This window comes from Squalius cephalus (assembly GCF_949319135.1).
Source record: "Squalius cephalus genome assembly, chromosome: 20".
In the NCBI taxonomy this organism is placed as follows: Eukaryota; Metazoa; Chordata; class Actinopteri; order Cypriniformes; family Leuciscidae; genus Squalius; species Squalius cephalus.
Window position 1 is genome coordinate 14377152 of NC_137141.1, and position 19299 is coordinate 14396450.

The 19299-nt window shown below is 36.4% G+C and overlaps 2 protein-coding genes across 2 annotated transcripts; one reads left to right on the forward strand and one right to left on the reverse strand.

Annotated features, from left to right (window-relative positions):
- Positions 1-1697: 1697 nt before the first annotated feature.
- Positions 1698-11870, forward strand: ccdc175 (coiled-coil domain containing 175). Its single transcript, XM_079853092.1, has 19 exons — positions 1698-1811; positions 2008-2093; positions 2665-2776; positions 2902-3037; positions 4605-4833; positions 4914-5036; positions 5149-5258; positions 5343-5424; positions 7227-7363; positions 7453-7563; positions 7652-7723; positions 8627-8762; positions 8842-8970; positions 9102-9240; positions 9466-9545; positions 10597-10749; positions 10826-10928; positions 11020-11063; positions 11400-11870. Exons 1-19 carry the CDS (start codon positions 1745-1747, stop codon positions 11547-11549), a joined length of 2199 nt encoding a protein of 732 aa, XP_079709218.1. The 5' UTR covers positions 1698-1744; the 3' UTR covers positions 11550-11870.
- On the reverse strand, positions 11765-18035 carry jkamp (jnk1/mapk8 associated membrane protein). The gene is made up of 7 exons (XM_079853098.1): positions 17905-18035; positions 17654-17733; positions 16785-16939; positions 16428-16634; positions 13297-13478; positions 13130-13206; positions 11765-13031 (listed from the first exon to the last, which is right to left on the reverse strand). The coding sequence occupies exons 1-7, from the start codon at positions 17906-17908 to the stop codon at positions 12813-12815; spliced, it is 924 nt and encodes a 307-aa protein (XP_079709224.1). The 5' UTR covers positions 17909-18035; the 3' UTR covers positions 11765-12812.
- Positions 18036-19299: the final 1264 nt, after the last annotated feature.

Below are 19299 nucleotides of genomic sequence, written 5' to 3' on the forward strand. Positions count from 1 at the left end.
AAAAAGGACAGACTCTCAAAGAGTTGATGAACCACATCAAACTACCTCCTTTCCTTTCACTGTCTCAGAAGATTACAAAAGGGTATCAGGTTCAGACAGGCCCTCAAAAGAAGCACTGCTTCAGCTACTTCTGTGATCCATCAAAGCACATCCTGTCTACAGTGCTGTAATACAAAGGATTAGCAATCATATCAATGACGGTGCTTGGACTGATATCCTGACCAGCTTCCACATGAGAAAAATAATACATAGTTTTAGCCAAACTTATATAGTCTGTTTATTGTAGACAGTAGATGGATTTTACAATAGCAACAATAGTATTTTGGTGGAAACTGGTTGCCACAATACTTTTTTCAGTTTCAGGCCGGTTCACACATAATGTTTTGCTGTTAAAAACGAGAGACGCAGGTCAGTGGAACGAAAAAAAGCACAAGGTCTAGAGACACACGTTTTATAAAGGTCCACTGTCATAACTGGAAAGCTACTTTGAAAGAATCTGTATTGTAAAAAGCGCTATATAAATAAAGGTGACTTGACTTGACATATTGATCAGCTCCTCCCCTTTTTTAAAATAGCCAATAGCATTTTGCTTATATCACAGCTTGGCCAGAGCTGTTGAGCTTGGTAAAGCTGCAGTTTCCTCCTAATCTCCAACCATTTCTCCTCCTGATCTCCTCCATATCGCTTTAAAATACAGCATTTTGTGCAGAATTCAAATGGGTCTGATACGTTTTGTGGTCTGCGGCAACTCGAGCACATGATCCGCTCTGTGCTATCCTGTCTCTGGACCAGAGCAGACTGTGTGTTCGCGTGACACTAACGTGAAACCAGACTTCATTCACCACAATGGAAAGCATTACACTGTCTGAACCACAATGGAAAGCATTACACTGTCTGAATCGTTCCCAACTCTGTGCCATATTTATAATGTGGGCGGTACGCTTTTTGTTATTGTTTTGAAACACTACCTCATAGATAACAGTAAGACTGTATTCATACTAAATGCCAAAAAACTTCAATTTTAATTTCATGGGGACTTTAAAAGTTGATTTATTTTTTTTATTTTTTTTTTTTTACTTGAGCGCCACGTTTTTAGAATGTCATCTCATGTGCGAGACGCTGCAGAACAAGTGCAATGGTTAAAGATGTCTGTCTAGTGTGTGTTTACCATAGACAGTAAAAGAGGGTGTTTACATTGAAAGAAAATGGTAAAAAAATAAATAAATAAATAAAAAACACGTTCTGTGTGAACTGTAATAACTGTACGTTCTGTAAGACTTTAAATCCACAAAAAAAAATCATATTTATTTATTCTTTAAGAAAATAAGAAAAAAAAATACTTATTAAAACAGGATACTTTAAAATAAATAACTAAATAAAAAAGTAACGTTAGCCAGGATGATCTTTCTTGAAATAGTATAGCCTACAAACTGAACATATTCCTTCAAATAAAGGAATAGTAAATTGATTTCATGTAGAACACACCCCTCAGGGTAAGACTTTGAGATCTGCTTACTTCATAATCTTTCTACATACTCCAAAGGTGCAATTTTATAAGGAAAATGCAGATCACACAGGGGGTCTGTGCACTTGCTGTGAGTGACGGTCGTCATGCCAACGTGTGCAGTACACACTACACACACTACACAGATGAACTGCGTGCGAGTCAAACTGTTGTTTTCAACTCTTCTGCCAATCGTTTGTCGTCCTTTTCCCGTTTAAAAATAAAATAATATTTAATAATATGGCGGCTTGTTTGGTACCTGATTTCCCAGCTGTAAGAATTGCCTTAGAACATTTGGGCGAGTTAGGTAAGAAATTGTCTTTGTAAGGGGGAAAAACTCTTTTTTTACGCACACAAATTCATACGCCAACTAACGTTAGTGTTAAATACTAGGATCGCTTCAGTCACACCAATTTCAATATGTCCTGTCTTTATATAATACATATTAAGAGTCGAGTTTTAATTGTTCAGTGAAATAATGTAGATTAATTTACACTTTACAGATAAACGACTGAGGGAAGAAGGGGTTTCTTTTAGTCAAGAAGCAAGTCACCACCTGAGAGAGACAGCTGAAGCCATTAAAGAGCTGGTATTTACTAGTATTTACATTTATTTAACTGAGTCCTCGTCTAAACTGGTCCATTCTTTGTGGTTTTCAAAAAAAGGGTCAATATAACTTTATTTGGCTCATATCCGATGTGTCATTTCTGTTTTGCAGTACATTTTAATGCCCTGTAATAATTTTCTTAACATAGTATAAATGATCAAATTCACAATTTTTAGAGATGGAATTAATAACAGATTTTTTTTTCTTTTGTCAAAATTTAGTCAACATAGGGGTGAATTCAAATAATTTCCTCATGACTAGTTTGAGTGATGTCGCAATTTTAATTGCCATCATACCATCTAACATGAAAAATCAGTGTGTTTCTTCCACTGATCTATATAGAATGACATTATATAGATCAGTGGTTTCTTCTTATTTTCCTTTCTCCAATCAAAATGCTTAAAAAAAATAACAAATCATTTTACTTAGTAATCAATCGAACCTCAATATAATTTTCCATCCTGTTAAAGTTACACATTACTAAATTCAGATACTGCATTACAGGAATGATCAATGTAGTATGTGTTCATATCACTGTGGCAACCTTATTTAGGAATCATCTAGAAAAACAGCACGTGAGAAACTTGAGGTTGAAACCATTGAGACGAGCAAGCTTCGACATGGAACAATTAACCTACAAGATGAAATCAAGAATGAAATATCAGGTGAGTTCATCCACAAATCTTTCGCAACCTGTTGAATCCATGAAATAAAAGTCTAAATGCTGTGGCAACAACTCATGGTTAATGGGAAAGTAACTTCCTAAAGATGTTTGTTGATGTTTTTGAAGCTTGTGTAGCTGCAGCTAGAGAAGACAATGCTGCAGTGTTGAATCAACTTCAATCTGAGCTGAAATCTGTAGTAGATGACATACAATCCATGGAGGAGAAGCAACAAATCTTTGAACTAGAAAATGCTGTTCTGCTGTGAGTCTTCAAACATGTTGACCCATGGGGATCATGGGAATGTACTAGTTTCCATTATTATTTGTACCATTTTTAAAGCTGAAATGCATGTGCACATTTCTTTCAACATTAACTTTCTTGTAAAAGCAATAGGTGTGTTCGACGTCAGCTGCGGCTGCATGTAACCGATCGCTTGCAGTCGGGGAGGAGTTGAAAACGGAGACATAAAGTCAGACAGCCGGAAAGTGGTGCCTGCGCAGTGTTTGCGTACTGTATCACAGAGAAAGTGGATAAGATATAATATATGTCAAATACACAGCCTTTTCGGGTGTTTTCATGAAGCAGAAACAGTGTTCATTCAGTACTTTACCTGCTTAAGCGCCATATACAAGAATAAAGTTCAACATAAGCCTATTAAAATACAAATAAAGTGGGTCTATATGTTTGTATTGGTTTTATTTTGATAGACAAGACACAATAAAACATTATGGTTACATGAAAAGAGTTTTTACTGTTATGAAAACACTAATTTGTGAGCATCACCTGACCTGAATGTATCAGAATTAACACAAAACACACGTGATCGTTGTGAATCCGGCCAATCATGAAACAGCTGTGTCGTCTTCAGAGATTGTGCAGCCGCTCTGGAGAATCTGCGCAGAATTGCTCTCGAATCGCTCTTGCGTTACTTTGATGACATATATGTCATAGTCGCATGGCGTCTGTACCATCTTAAAGGAATAGTTCACCAAAAATTTAAAATGGGTATTCAATATGGGTAACCAAACATTTAATGGGCCCATCAACTGTTTGTTTACAGACATTCTTCAAACTATCTTCTTTTATGTTCAGCAGAAGACAGAAATTCATACAGGTTTGAAACAACTTGAGTGTGAGTAAATGATGACCGACATTTTTGAGTGAACTATCCCTTTAAGTCAGACAAAATTTCTAGAAAGTCGATTGGTCTGCGAAGTGACACTTCACGAGTTCAAACTTACATATAATTAGTTCACGAGTTCACACATACATGAAATTAGATGTAGTAATTTATGCGTATTTGGCGTGCTCTCCCGGAGGAGAGGGCTCCGAGCTCGGAATATGGCCCGAACCCAGAGTACTCCCCCATCCCAGGTTTGGGATAGGACTAGTAAGTGAGGAGATGGGGTGCTGGAAAACTGTCATAGAACAGCGGTAAAAACTGCTGTATATATACCTCTCGATGTTAATTGAGATGACTGGATGAGCTCCTCCCATAACGATTAGATTAATTATCTGAACGTGCTTCTCCCGAACTTTGTTAAAGACATCATATCAAGTCGAACACACCTAAGGGCGTTCAAGCCGGGGCTGTCTTTTTTGTCTGACCAATGATGAGCATTTGAGGAAACTGTTTGAAAACAGTCATTATTTTTGCAATTCTGTTTGGTGCTATAGAAATGACACACTTTAGCATTAATAACTCACAAACAAATGATAAAATGCATGTTTACTAACTTGAATGGGTTAAATGCAGAGGACAAATTCTGAGTATGGGTTACCATACTTGGCCTTCACATGTCACTTTTCTCTTGTCATTATATTTCAGTCAGGAGATAGAAAACATTAAAGGAAACTATGGAGATGCTGTTGATCAGATGAATCAGCAGCTGTCAAAAAAAGCTGGTACAAAGATACTGCTTACGGAAAAACAGAATGAGATCCAGTCACTGAAGGACAAAATTGTCCAGGATGAAACAGCCCAACGGGACCTAAAAGAAAACATGATTCAGAAGAGAAAAACATTTGCTGAAAGCAAACGCACTGTAGGAAAGGAGGTGGACTGAGCATATTTTTTTTCAAACAGGATAGATTTTCACTCAAAAGCTGGGATTTAATTCATATTTTCCCTGTTTAGATAGAGGAAACTGTTCTTAAGATTAAAGGACAAAGAAAAATCAATGCAGAAACACGCAGGGAACTGGATATCATTACATCAGAACTCCTAGACAAGGAAGAGACATTCACGCAGTGTGAAAACGTAAGCGAGCGTAAACGAATCTACACATGTTGTAAAATGCCAAAACAATAATACAATAATGTTGGTATGGGATGATTTGTATGGCAGGCTTTATTCATTTATCTGGTTTCAGCATATCGCCCACTTGGAGAAGAACATTGCTGGACTGAATGCATCTAAAATAAAGTGCAAAGAATGGCTTCATGAGGAGAGCAGTAAGACAGAAGAACTTGATCGACAAAAGTAACTTACAGCAAAACGGTTGTCTTTTTCTGTTTTCTTCACCTCTGGTCAACAGAAATCAGCTTTGTTATTAATAATCAACAGGGAGTTTCATGAGCGAGAACTGCTTGAATTGGAAGAAGCATTTGAACAGAAAGTTCAGGCCATTCAGGAGCAGATGTTAGAGGTAAGTAGAGCCAGACATCTTTGTAAAACTCCTGACAATAAACGAATGGCTGCTCCGTGTTTCGTAAAGGGATCAAAACCCTCAAATCTCAGTCTTTAGATGTCAGATCTGAAGCATCGATTTCCTGCCTCTGGCAGGTCCCGCTGAGCAGCCATCACATTGAGCTTTTTATAATGCTTTTCTTCAAAGACACAATGTGCATAGATGACCTTTAATACAGCTGAGTGCTGGACTGCCCTTAGATGTTATATAGTTCAAGCAGTCAATAGGTGTGCGCCTGCTCTGGATATTTGAACATCCATCTGTCTATCCATCTATCTATCTACCTACCTACCTTGCAACGGTATATGGTGACACTGGTTATGCAAGAGGCTGTCAGTGTACTGTTTTTAACTAAAACGAAAACTTTCGTTAATTGAAATAAAGCTTGAATAAAATATGAATATTAGGTGAAACTTAAAGTAAAACTTAAACATAAAAAAAAAAAAAAAGTTTTTGAAATGTATTAAAATGACAAAAATTTAAAGAGAGCTAAATAGAAATAAAATAAAAATACAAAAGCAAGTAACAAAATTACTAAAACTTTAACATTAAAATTGAAAACATAAAAAGCAAGCAAATAAAAAATATGAATAAATGGTATACACAACACTAAGGACCAGATTTACTAAACAGGGCAAATTACCGTGTGAGCATAAAAGCGCCGATGGGAGTGGAAAGTTCTGCGCGTGATCTACTGACGACATGCAAATAAAAGAACACAGACGCAACCGGATAATTTCCATAATGACAAACGCAATCTACCAAGAGCAGCGCGAATTAGCGTCTGGTTTAAGACATGCTTTGTTTGGGCGGTAAATAATGGTGCAAATACCAGTAAACTGACTAGCGCAAACCTTATTAAATCGAGTTGCGTGATTCATTTAAATACTGTCCTCACATAAATGGGGTGTCTGAAAGGAAAACTCCTACAAATGCATATGCAATAAGGACAGCTGCAAAAAAATAACTGTGTCCACGCCTTTTCAGCGCTAATTTTTCACTGCGCATCTTTTGTAAATCCTGACAGTAGTTTTTTAACGCCAAAAGAGGGTTTGCGCTGGCGCAAGCTGTTAGTAACTCCGGCCCTAAAACAAAACTTTTACCTGTGCGGAAAAAGGTCAAATTTGGTAAACATTATAAATGAAACGTGCTTAATAAAAACAGTTCCTTTAATAGCCTTATTTAATAGACGTATTCCTGGTTTTCACATGACGTCACCCTTTATAGGAACGCCCACCTGGAGGGCAAAACAAAGCTTTCCTTCATTGCCTGCCAGTCATTTTTAATGTAGTATAATGTAGTAAGACAGTGAAAGACCAATTTCAATATACACCTTATTGATGAAGCATAGGCAAGCAGATAACTGCAACACAGTTTCTCGTTAAGCATTTTTCCATGGAAAACTATTATAAAGAAAACGCTTAGCCATTTAACCGTTGCGTTCATTTTATGGGCTCATCTGCACCTCTATTTGTTGTTGTATATATCATCAGTAAGGTGTATACTGAATTTTACAGTAATAAAACTGATATTTTTTATTTTATATGATATAAATATTGTTTATTTTTTTAATGATATATTATTTTAATACATAATGTTTTTCATGTATATAATATTACTTAATATTTTATTTTTATATAATATTTAATATAATAGATCTTCAAATGGTTTGATTTTGGGGTGACTTGGATTGCCCATAGCTATCTGTAAAGAGCAGGGTGAAGTCTGAGACAGAGTAAGGAGATGTGATTTCTCCTCAGATTGAAAATGAGATCAAGGAGGAACAAGAAGTGAAAATTGCTCTATCAGAGCGGCACGCTAAACTGTCAGACATCTTCAGCACTCAGAGGAAAAAGGAAGATGACATGATTGCTGAAAAACACAGTCTGTCCAAACGGTACATTTGTCTCTTTAGTCCTCTTTCTTCTTTGCTTCATCCTGAAGACTAACTTGAAATGTATATTTAAAATGATTGTTTTGTTCCAGGTTAGAGGATAATAAACTGAGACATGATGAAGACATTATATCCATTGCCAAATGCAGATTTGAAATGAAAAACATGGAAGAAGAGACGAGACAGCTTCATGACGCTAACATGTATGGCCCTGTCTTTTGTTTTATGGTTTTGTCTTACTACATTACAACTAAATTGTTTCATACCTTTATTTGAATGGTTGTCTCTCAGAATCAGTGCAGATATGTTCAGAAAAGCTCATGAGGAACAGGAAGGTCAATTGGCCAAACAGAACATGATCAGGTCTGTCTAACATGTTATTTTAATATTACTTATGATGATATATATACTTCTTATATACTTATATCTATCTTCTATGGAAGACTAACCTGAAAAACATACTTGAGAAAACCCAGGTAAATTTGTTAATTGCATAATAAAGAGAAACTTGATATACTCTCTGAATAGAAGAAGCAGTTTATCTTGAGTAAAGCTTCTCTTTATTATGCAATTGGCAGTGTTTTTTTTCTCCATTTATCTGGGGTTTATAAATTAATTTCTGCATTCTTATTTTGCTTCTCACGTCAGTTGATCTTAAGGATATTTAGGTATTTTATCTGGGACGAATAAAAGACAACAATACTGCAATACTATTCGCAATATAGGAGAAAGTTCAATTAGCATGTAATTAAAAATACCATTTCAAATGGTTTAAACATGTTTAATATGATCTGCAAATTTAGTTAAATATCATTAGACAGCTGACCATGAGAAATCAATAAATTATGTTGTCGCCTCAAATCATTACCTTTTCCCCGCCAGCGTTTTTTCTTTTCTTTTTTTTTTAGCCAGCAGTTTTGATCATTTTCACAAAAATTTCATGGCCCCCAGAAAATTGTGTTGTATGAATAAAAAGAAAGAACAGAGTCTCTGCTTCTAAACAAGAAAAAGTTCCATAATTTCCATAAAAACGCAACATTTAAAAAAAAAAAAAACTAAACTGAGAATATCGCGTTTTTGTCAAAGACTACAACACATGCTTCTTCTTCGTCTGTGTTTTGATCAGGAGATTCTGAAATCTTTCAGAAGATGTCTAATAGCGCCCCCTACCATATAACAGTGAAAGCATATTGCCGGAAATTCCATCAATGGCGGGGGAAAGACTTAACATGGTCATTATTATGACATTAACATATTTGTACCCAGGGTAGTAATTGAAGCTGAAAGAGAGAAAATAAGTCAGTCTCTCAAAACTCTAAAAGAGGAACACAAGGAGTATGTAAGGAAGATGAATGCATCCATCGAACAAACAGAGAAGAGATATGGAGAGCTTCTCGAGGAGGTCTGACAGAATCACTTATCAGTAGTGGTGGCAATACAAACAGACATAGTTGTATCTAAACATGCTGTTATTTTTGCAGGAAAAGAAACTCCAAGACCATATATTATTGAATTCAGTGATAGAGGATCTGACAGAAGAGCTGTCCAACACTGAGGAAGAGGGAAACCAACTGGAAATGAACTACCAGCATGAAATTCTACAGCTCACTGTACAAGAGAAAATCCATATTTGTATACTTATTATAAGCTCAATAAAACATTTTAAGATGGATGTGGTTTAGCTAAGCGTGCATAGCTGCATCTGCAAACTAAAAATGTATGTCTTGTTGTGATTCAAAAGAGGGATGCAGAACCGATCGCTCGAGCTCATATGGAGAAAGAGCAGGAGCTCAAGGTCAAGGAGTCGGTTTTAGAGGCAGTGGAGTCTCAGTTAGACATTGACCATCTCAAACATCAGACTTTAAAGAACCTCATAACAGGTACAGACCCATATCTGGTAGGCGTTGAATCCACATGTACCAGATGTGGCCCGGATCTAGGCCGGCAATATGTTGCTGTCTGGGTCTATAATTGCAAATTATTGAAATGAGAAAGAATAGAGATTAGCATAGCACAGTAAATTGATGTTTGGTCAAATTGAATGGCACTTGTAGGTTAACTCAGATGTTTTTGTAAAGATTTTGTGTTTTTTCCCTTTTTACCAGAGTTGGAAAACCAAAAGAATAATCTTGAGCTCTCTATTCAGAAGGTCACAGATCAGAGTGCGGCTCTCCTACAACCAAAGGTTCATATTTACTCAGCATTCACATTTCCAAATTGTGTGCTAAATTGATGGTTTTAGGCTACGTCTACATTAATCCGGATAGATTTGAAAACGCCGGTTTCGCTTCAAAAACTCTCTTCAACGACTCTAGCTTTTTCATGTGTTTTTCAAAATGTTCTCGTCCACACTGACGCTGTGTTCGAATATGACTACAATGCCTTACATACTATATAGTTGGAGAAAAACAGTATGTTTTGTGGATTCCACATGTACCAGATGTGGGACAGATCTGGGCCGATACTATGTTGCTGTCTGGGATAGCAGGCACATACTAGCCTGACTACGTCAGACTTCGTACTTCCGCTCAATTTCAGTTCGCTTCTGTACTCAGTCTGAGATAGCGACCTATCTTCCCGTTTTCCTCCGGCCTCAAAACAGCCGGCCAATCAACGAACAGAGGGCGGGCTGAGAGCCGTGACGTAGACGCTGATTGTACCATGGATGCGTAGATTTACTTCACATAATCTGCAAAAGTCGTTCACAGCCATGTTCACTCCGGTATTTCGCTCGATGGTTTAGTTTTTGCATCATACATGCGTTTACAGTGGAAGTTAGATGCGGCTGAGCATGCGCATAACACACGTCATAACCAAACGTTATGTGATTGGCTTACGGGTAACCAATGATTTTAAACTTCAGACAAGCGTCCCCCCGCGAGAAAGAAAACGCTTTTCAATTATGCCATGCCAGACTCTGTCTACGAAGCAAAGCGAAGTAGCAGAGTTTGGTATTACCAGGCTAGGCACATACTGGTATAAACAGAGATCTCAGTGTGCATCACATGACTAAACACGTAATTGTTTTCAAATACGTCTGTTTTCACACTACAATGACATTTTCAAATTTATCCACTTGGGAAAGCATTTCAAAAAGTTTTTGGAGGACTAAAACAACATCTTAGTGTACGCAAGGCTAAAAGGTAGAGAAAAATAGGCGTTTTCAAATGTATCCGGATTAGTGTATGTAGAGTCTATTTGCCTTAGAGTCTATTTGTATGTTTGCTGCCATGTAGGATGATCTGAAGAAAAAACTGATGACTTTGAGGGCCAAGCATATGGAGACGTTAACTTCTAACGCTGCAGAGATCAGTGCGGTGGAAACAAGCATCTATGAGAACAGGGTCATGCTTGAGCAAGTTCAGATGGAAAACAGTCGTCTGCATATGGTGAAAACTTGCGCTAATCAGCACATCGCTTGAGATGTTTTTGCAACAGTGCTTTCTAACAGCTCTGTACTTGCAGTGCATTGAACAAATGACGGAGGAAATATTGGACGCAGAGAAAGACAAGGAAAAGTATATGCAGGAGGCCAAGTGGATGACGGAGGGAAAGCAGTCCCTCTTTAGTGAGTCTTTTGACAATCACTTAGCCATTTTAAAGTATAGTGCTCTTAGTTTAATGATCCAGGACCAATCATGTGTCTTTTCCATCCCTAGAGAGTCTAATAGACACCTGGACTACAGATATGCTGCTTACTGAGGTACAAGAAAACAAGCAAAATATACAAATTAAGCTCAATCAACATCACTGTTGTTATGCTGTCGATTATTACTTTACGTCTCCCTCCATTTGTTATAAAAATACAAAATTGTGTTTAAAGTAATGTACTTACAGTGAAAGTCTAATAGAAGAGCTGCACATTCCTGCATTTAAGCTCTCCTTTAAACTGAAGGACGGCGACAGATGCTGGAATGTTCCTTTAACTGACGAACTTGCATGTTTTATGTTGTGGCTATTGAAAAGTCTTTTCTGACCTTGATGTTTTGATGAACTTTACCTTACAATAAATTAACTAATCACGAGTCTTTTATATTAGGAATCTGCAGATAAAGACCAGAAGATTGTGGAGAGCATATACAGTCTCATAGTAAGGATTCAAGAAAGAAAACATCACATCAGTGACGTCAACAACAGGCTAGAGAAAGAGTTAGTGGGGATGAGTTCCATGTTAGAGAAGCCAAACTAGAAAAGCCAGGAAATAAACATTTACACTTTATATTAATATGGAACAGCATTTCCACTATTTAAAATAGTTTGTACAGTTTGTATTAATCCTTGATAATGATAGTTAATAAAATACCATCATTCATCGTGTTCATTTTAGCTCACAATGCATTGACTTATGTTAACAAATACAACTTTTGATTTAAAAAATGTACTGTTAAATGCGTGACATCAACTAAGATGAAAAAAACTGTAGTTTATTGTTAGTTCATGTTAACTAGTGTAACATGTTATTAATTTCCATGACTCTGAAAGCTGAAAAAATTAACACTTGCTTTGTTAATACTGTAAAAAAAAAAAAAAACACATCTATGCAAAAATCTGTCACAATAATTTATTCAACAAGTCAAACACGGTTGACAAATGATCATTTTCATAGATCTGATGGCCATGCATGTAACTCACCACCAACAAGTAAAACATTATTACATATTAAATTACATGTTCAATAAAACTGTTTAAAACATTAATGTCTCTAATCAGTTTGTTATATTCCACACATACCTGTAGAACTTATAAATATACGTTTAAAAAATCTTTAGTCAAGTGGTGAGGATGTGTCTGAGAACATTGAAAACTACATAGAATTATTCTCACAATACAATGTGTGTGCAGATTTACATATTCAGCAGCAAAACATTCAACATGCAAATATGATTTGTCAAGATATTCCTTTTATAGTGTTAAGCTATGATTTAACCGCACATGAAAAGAAACCAGAAATACATATAATTATATTTGGCACAAGAAAGTTTGTCATACGAAAATGGTTAACATTACTTCAGGGCACTCAAGAAATTCACAGACCAGCTGTTTCATATATATAATCACAAAAAAAATACATTGCTGAATATTGTTGATTTGTAACTATTCTTGACAATAGTTACAAATTATAATGAATAATATATACTTAGGTTACAATCAATTTACAAAAACATTGACTACTTTCCAAAACTCGCTTTCAGGATTCAAAGGAAAACAGAAAAGAAAAAGAACATTCTTTACAAAGCATTTCCGCTCAATCTAGCAACCCCCCAAAAAAAGCATATTCACAGACGTAACAGAAAACGTTATGGCAAGATATCATGAGTAATAACTAAATGTTTTGTTTATGGCTTTTCGGTGTCCATGCCAAAGGTGTTACTAAATTAAAAGTTGCTCCACGGCATGCAGCTCTAACATGCAGGTTTGTGGGGAAGGTGATTCTCCTACAAAGGAAGTGACATCAGTGTCCATTCCCACCCTCTGACAGAATTCTGTTCGGCTCTGTGAACCTGGCCGTTAGCAGGTAGAAGAGAGCAGGTCCGGGCACCAGAGCCAACAAAGGCAAATCCTGCCCCAGTTTATCCAGTCGGGATATGGAAATGATACCGTATGCATGGAGGAGCCAATGGCTGAAGAGAACCACGAGGCGTTTCTTCTTAGCCACAAGGTTTTTGAAAGACTGCAGGAGAGAAGCCACAAATATTTTAACATATTTGTCTAAGAACATGAACTAAAAAGCACTGCGACACAAAAAACATAGTGCATAAATATATTTACCTGTATCTCTGAAGCTGACATGTAAACTGCCAACGTGACCAACGATAACACCAAAATAATATATGGAAATGCATAGTCTGATAACATAAGAGGGAGATATAAAAACACAAATGTCAACTAGGTACATTTTCAAATGTTCATTAAAAAAAGACCAAAAACGCACTCACAAAGAAGTCCTCCTCCAACCGCCTGCAGGACAGTGAGGATGGGGAAGAAGTACAGCGCTGCGTAGATGCTCTTGAAACGATCTGTCTTGCCTAAGCCACATGCAATCTTCTTAACCAAAAGTGGCCGCAGAAGCATCATGAAAACCAGACAGAAGGCGTAGTAGATCAACACAATGGTGTACCTGAAAAAAAAGAAGAAAAAGCCGTTTCCACCTGGTATTAACATGCGTTTTCGGTGATTCGATCACAAGTGGTCAGGCAAGACGCATTACCGTTTACACCAGGTACTAACACACGTTTCAAATGCGTCTCCTGTGATCACTTGTTTTCGGAATCCATCAAGACTGATATATATAATATATATATATATATATATATATATATATATATTTATTTATTTATTTTTTTAAGGGGGGGGGACGACTAAATATGGTAAACACAGAAGGTCACTCATTTGAGCTTACATATTTATAAATTATTATTAATAAATAAATTAAATACATTACTTAATATACAATATTTACAACTTTTTAAATATATGCAGTCAGGGACAAGAATATGTGTCTAACATAATGAACTGTACTTTTTCTTAACCGTTTATCATGTCTTTGAAAAAAAAACAAAAAAAAAACATTTTAACTAGGCTATATTGGCTTTGTTTAAAGTATCATGAGAGTATCGTGAGATCAGTATTGTATCAAACCGAATCTTGACATGAGTGTACTGTTACACCTAGAGCTGAACAATTAATCGTTAAAAGATCGCAATCTCAATTCAAACACCCACACAATCTTTTGCCTAAATGACAACAATTTGTCCATGTCTTTTAAACCTTTTTAGAAGTCGCTGCCTCGGAGTCAGAGAGTGCAGTGGTCATGTGTAGGAATGAAACAGCTTCACAAACAGCCATACAGTATCATTATTTCTGTGTGACAATAATTCACATTTACACAGAAGTACTGGGATAAAAGTTTATACTTCGGAAATAAACACTGATGTCTACGGTAGCGTATCAAAATAGAGTAAATCACCCTTAAAAGTAACTTGAGGTTTCGAATAAAGATTGTATCAATTACACCAGTAGGTGGCGTATTTAATTGAATCACTGAATCACTCATTCAAGAGATTTGTTCATAAACACTAGCTAAGTTTCCATCGACTTGTCAATCGAATTATCTGAAGTTCGGTAAAAAAACTCATGCGAATAAAGCTGGTGATAGTGTGTTTCCATCCAACGGTTTTAAAGCGAATAAAAACCTGTGCGTAATGACGTCACATGCTGTTTTGCGATCAAATTGGTATATTGAATTGATTTAAGACATTTTAAGGTGTTTCCATTCATTTTCGCACTGAATCGCACAACATTCAAGCAAACATTTGCGAACAAAGTTTTGCAAGACAAAATGGATCACGCCATCTACCAACAAATTATCAATATTGCGCAAGTTGTAATAGTGCTTAGAGTCCTGCACGGGTCCATTTTTGCAGACCCGATCCGACCCGTCACCCATGATAATATCAAAATTAAATCCGCATCCGCCCAGACCCGTTAATATTCGGCCCGTTACCCGACCCGTGCCCGCAATAAATCACACACAAGCTAAAATCATTCCAATTAAAGTGCTTTATTTTTTATCTCGCACCTCTCTCAACATCACAAGAAGTGCGCTTTGTTTTTGCGCCATTCAAGTAGCCTAGGCTACCTCCAGTTCACTATATTTAGCTCTTATTTATTAAATCCAGGAAATTGGTTGATGAAACATTGATTAAAATTAAGATACAATTAATACAAAACGAAATTCACTTTAAAGAAAGGCTTTCTACAAAAACAAACTTAATAAAGTGGCTAAAAATCATGCCCAACTCCATTTGTCTCCCGATATTCGGAATCATCTTATTTTATTCATGCTTTTCACTTTTCATATAAATCAACATGAAATTTAAAAATATATATATTATTTTATTTAAACATGTCGCAATTTCGGTTTCATTTCGCATATAGCCTACAGCCCTTAATCTGACGCCACGGGTTATTATTTAAAAGAAAGAGCGTAGCCTACGTTTGTATGTAGGCCTATATATGGGCAAATTATATACGCAATACTTACTAAAATATAATTAATATAATTTTATTGCATTTGTATTAGTTGTTTGAAGAGTAAAACAAAAAAATCGGTCGGTCTTAACGCAAGTTTACAACCGGCAAGTCGGTCGGACTAAAAGGAGAAAAAAAAATTAATTGGGTCGGTCCTAAATTGACAGGATCGGTCGGGTTACGGCAAACAAGAATATTTTTAAGGATGGCCTGACTAAAACACACATTTGTGTATGTGTAATGGTAATTTAGACATACAAATATTGCACATATTTTTCATCCCGCTACCCGCCCGCAGGACTCTAGGTGCGTGCCAGCTGATAGCGACATTTTTGGACTATTATGGCATTTCTTAGATTTTTGCCATCTAAATAGTCGTTTTATTTTTCTGGTAAATTAAATTCAAAAAGTATCTTGTCTCCTCGTTTGTCCACTTACATCTGTCTTTGTTGACACCCGCCATGTGTGCAAACCGTATATAAGAGGTGCAAACAGAGCGGCAATACAGGGGCGGAAATGAACTAAAACTTCTTCTTTTGTGGCGGGTTGCAACCATAAAATGACCTAAAACTTAATCGCAATTCATTATTTATTCGGCAAATAATGTTTCCATCAGCATTTATCGCATAAGCCGTATATCAATCAAATTTCACTGTTTCCATAAGGCGTTTTTCATTCGATATCACTTAATTCAGATAAAAACGTGTGGATGGAAACATAGCTACTGATTCATCCAGTAATGAAGCAAATGAAGTCTGCAAATGGATCATTCATTCAGACTGATTTCAAAATAATGATAATTCAAATGAATTTAAAAAATGTAAATAGACTGCAGCAATTTCGTCAGAACCTCTAGTAAATTATGTTATTGTTTAGTTGTCTATTCAGAATCGTGATTTCTCTTAAACAAACAAACAAACAAACAAAAAAACTGTGATTCTCAATCTATCCAGAATCACGCAGCTCTAGTTACACCCCTGGAAACCAACAGAAATAACTGGAGCCTCAAATCAAATCAAATGTAAAGGGCACTCACAGAGGGAACACAGCCTCCTGCGTGCAGTGCAGCGTGGTGACATAGTCGGGACTGGGGTTATACAACATGGTGTACCAGTCAGAAAGCATCTTAACCTCACAGGAACGAATAGACAGCTGGCCGACGGGGTCGTTGAGCAGCAGAGTCACTACGGCAGCTGCCGTGCACTCGAACAGGGCCGTGATATGCTGGAAAAGGGCACTAGAACTGGAGATGATATTAGGAGAGCATCGGTTAGTTTGGAAAGATGCATTATCAAAGTTTAAGGCATAGCTTTGCAAAACAAAATCAGATCCACACAATAATATTGCCTCATATATCTTACTATTGTTTAGCACAAGAACATTTTCCAACTACCTTTTCTTTCCAGAATACCACTCAATGAAGAACCAGTGCAGGACCAGAGGCAGCATCGCCATGAAGCCCAGGTACAGCCAGTCATACAGCTCAGGAGAGCCAGTGCATCTCATGCAGATCTTCTCTAGGTTTGTCCTTTGTCCACGAGGACAGACCTTTATAAATGAGAACGGTAAAGGTTATGAACAATATATACAGTCCACAAAACACCACTAACTGCAATCATACATATCAGTACAAGCAGAACTGTTCTTGAATGACCAGGTGACACTTTCACTTTCCAAAAAGGTCTCACTTGTTAACATTAGCCAATGCATTATCTAACACAGGTTTTCAATATTTTAGATCCCATGGACCAATAAATATGATCATCCTTGTGTAAAAAAAGGCAAATATCTTTTATAAACACCCAATTTATATATTAGAAAATGTATATTATAAATCTAAAAATAGTTTTTATTAAGTTACATTATCATACATTACAAGGTTACAAGGTAGTTTGTGACATCAGAAACACCAGAGAGTCTTTGGTTCACTGCAGTTTTAAGGAGAAAATACTCTGCAATGGTGTTGACTTATGAATTTGTACATGGTTTGTCTTAAAGCATATTAAAAACACCACATAGACATATAAACAACATTAAAAGCTTGATTTTTAACCAAAGGGAGTCTTTAAGTAATGTTAATAAACGAAACCTTAATGCAGTGTTACAGAAATACACAAGTGTGAACTAGTAAAATGCACATCAGGGTGCATATATACACAACTGTGGTGTCAACATGACCTCTTGCATGAGTACCCATTGCAATCAGGCAGTTACGCAATCTGTGTTTTATTCGGACCGATTACATGAATATGATGCACTTACCCCACATTCTCCTTCAATAGATTCATTTATGATGGTCCTTCCACAGTACAGCCCAGGACAAGTGGAGCTCATTGATACAGCTGCATTACATCCAGAGAAACATCATTAAAAAACATAATTTAATTCAAAATATAGACATGTAATTTGCAGTGTGTTGTTATGGCAGTAAACTAGCGATTCTATCAACAGCAGAAAACCAATAAGATATTGTCATTAGTTGTTAACAATAAATATTTTTCGCTTTAACATACCCATGTCATATGCAGCATTACAAAGCTATCGATAGCCCCAGTTTGTTGGTTAGTGATTTTAAACCGCAACAATCTAAACGACGCAACAGAAACCGGAAGAATAAACACACTCTTCTTCTTCAAGCGAATGTGGGACGTGTTGCTAAAAGGTGAATTGTTTGACAGCGCCACTCACTGGTCAGATGTACTGAGTCTAGATAGTATGTAAATCTATTTTTTACAGTCTATGATGTAAATGCATTTGACAGTCATTCAAATCCATGATATACAGTCAAACCAAAAATTATCCAGACACCAGATGTATATTTGGTATTTTTTTACAAGTGGGTACAGGACACTATAGTTCATTTATGTGAGTGAGGATAGCAAAATAAAGTAAACTGTGACATATAGCCAAAAATTCTTCATACAGTGGACCAGTAAAATGTATAAAAATTTGAGACCAAAAATTATTCAGACACTGACCTGACCATGTTTTGCTGAAGTGTTTTTTTTTTTTTTATTGCTATTGGTATTATTTATGAGACAGTCTAACAGAAGGATGGCCAAAACCAGTGAAATATCAACTGATTTGATAACTCTAAATTATTGACATATGTTATTACCATTTTTCAAGTGTTTGACTGTATATGCATCATCACCATTATTTAATCACCATGACTGTGTCTGCAACAGTATTTTTTAAGTGGAATGATTGTGTCTTTCACTTATTTAATTATAAAATTTTAATATTGAAAGGGTTCAACCATCTTCAATGGCTGTTTATAAACACACCCAAAATGCAAGACGGACAGACAGACAGAAAGTGCGTAATTCAGCTAAAAAAAAAAAAAAAAAAAGTCTGGGCCGGTGTCATAGCAACGGCTTCAAACGTCACGGGGAGGTGCAGGGCCCTGCATCTGTATACTAGAAATAAAACAAGTATGTAGAGCGGCGATTACAATGAAACGGCGTCTAAAAATGGGCTGGCGTTTGTCAGGTACAACGGGTCAGAAAAAAAGAAAACACCTTTTTAATTCGCTGGTTATTCAAGTTTCACCGTGTCACAATTTATTGAAGTGTAAAATATTTTCTAGGACGCTACTGCTGTTTTTGTTTATAAGGCAGAATCAGTAGTCTTAGACTGGTATGCAAGTAAATTAATCCTAATTCGTCTGACGATGAGTATTTAGATTCAATTGAGAATTTCAATCAGGTTGACATGTAGAGCAAACGATGCTTTCTTTATCAGCGGTGTCTGTTACTTTTCTCAGCGCTTGTCAGAATTGACCAATCACAGATGCTGGTGCACATTCGATTACGTATTTTAAAATGAATTTAATAGACATTGATACTACCGATAACCGTGTCCATTTCCGATATCAATCCATTGAATCAAATTGCTTAAAAAAGATG

Excerpts from the sequence above, each read along its gene's own strand:
- ccdc175 (XM_079853092.1), top strand. The coding sequence starts at position 1,745 with ATGGCGGCTTGTTTGGTACCTGATTTCCCAGCTGTAAGAATTGCCTTA. Across the intron at positions 2,777-2,901 it reads AATCAAGAATGAAATATCAG|CTTGTGTAGCTGCAGCTAGA; the intron begins GTGAGTTCATCC and ends ATGTTTTTGAAG. Across the intron at positions 5,259-5,342 it reads GAAGAACTTGATCGACAAAA|GGAGTTTCATGAGCGAGAAC; the intron begins GTAACTTACAGC and ends AATAATCAACAG.
- jkamp (XM_079853098.1), bottom strand. Across the intron at positions 16,940-17,653 it reads CTATTGAAGGAGAATGTGGG|GTCTGTCCTCGTGGACAAAG; the intron begins GTAAGTGCATCA and ends TCATTTATAAAG. Across the intron at positions 13,207-13,296 it reads GGTTGGAGGAGGACTTCTTT|ACTATGCATTTCCATATATT; the intron begins GTGAGTGCGTTT and ends TTATGTTATCAG.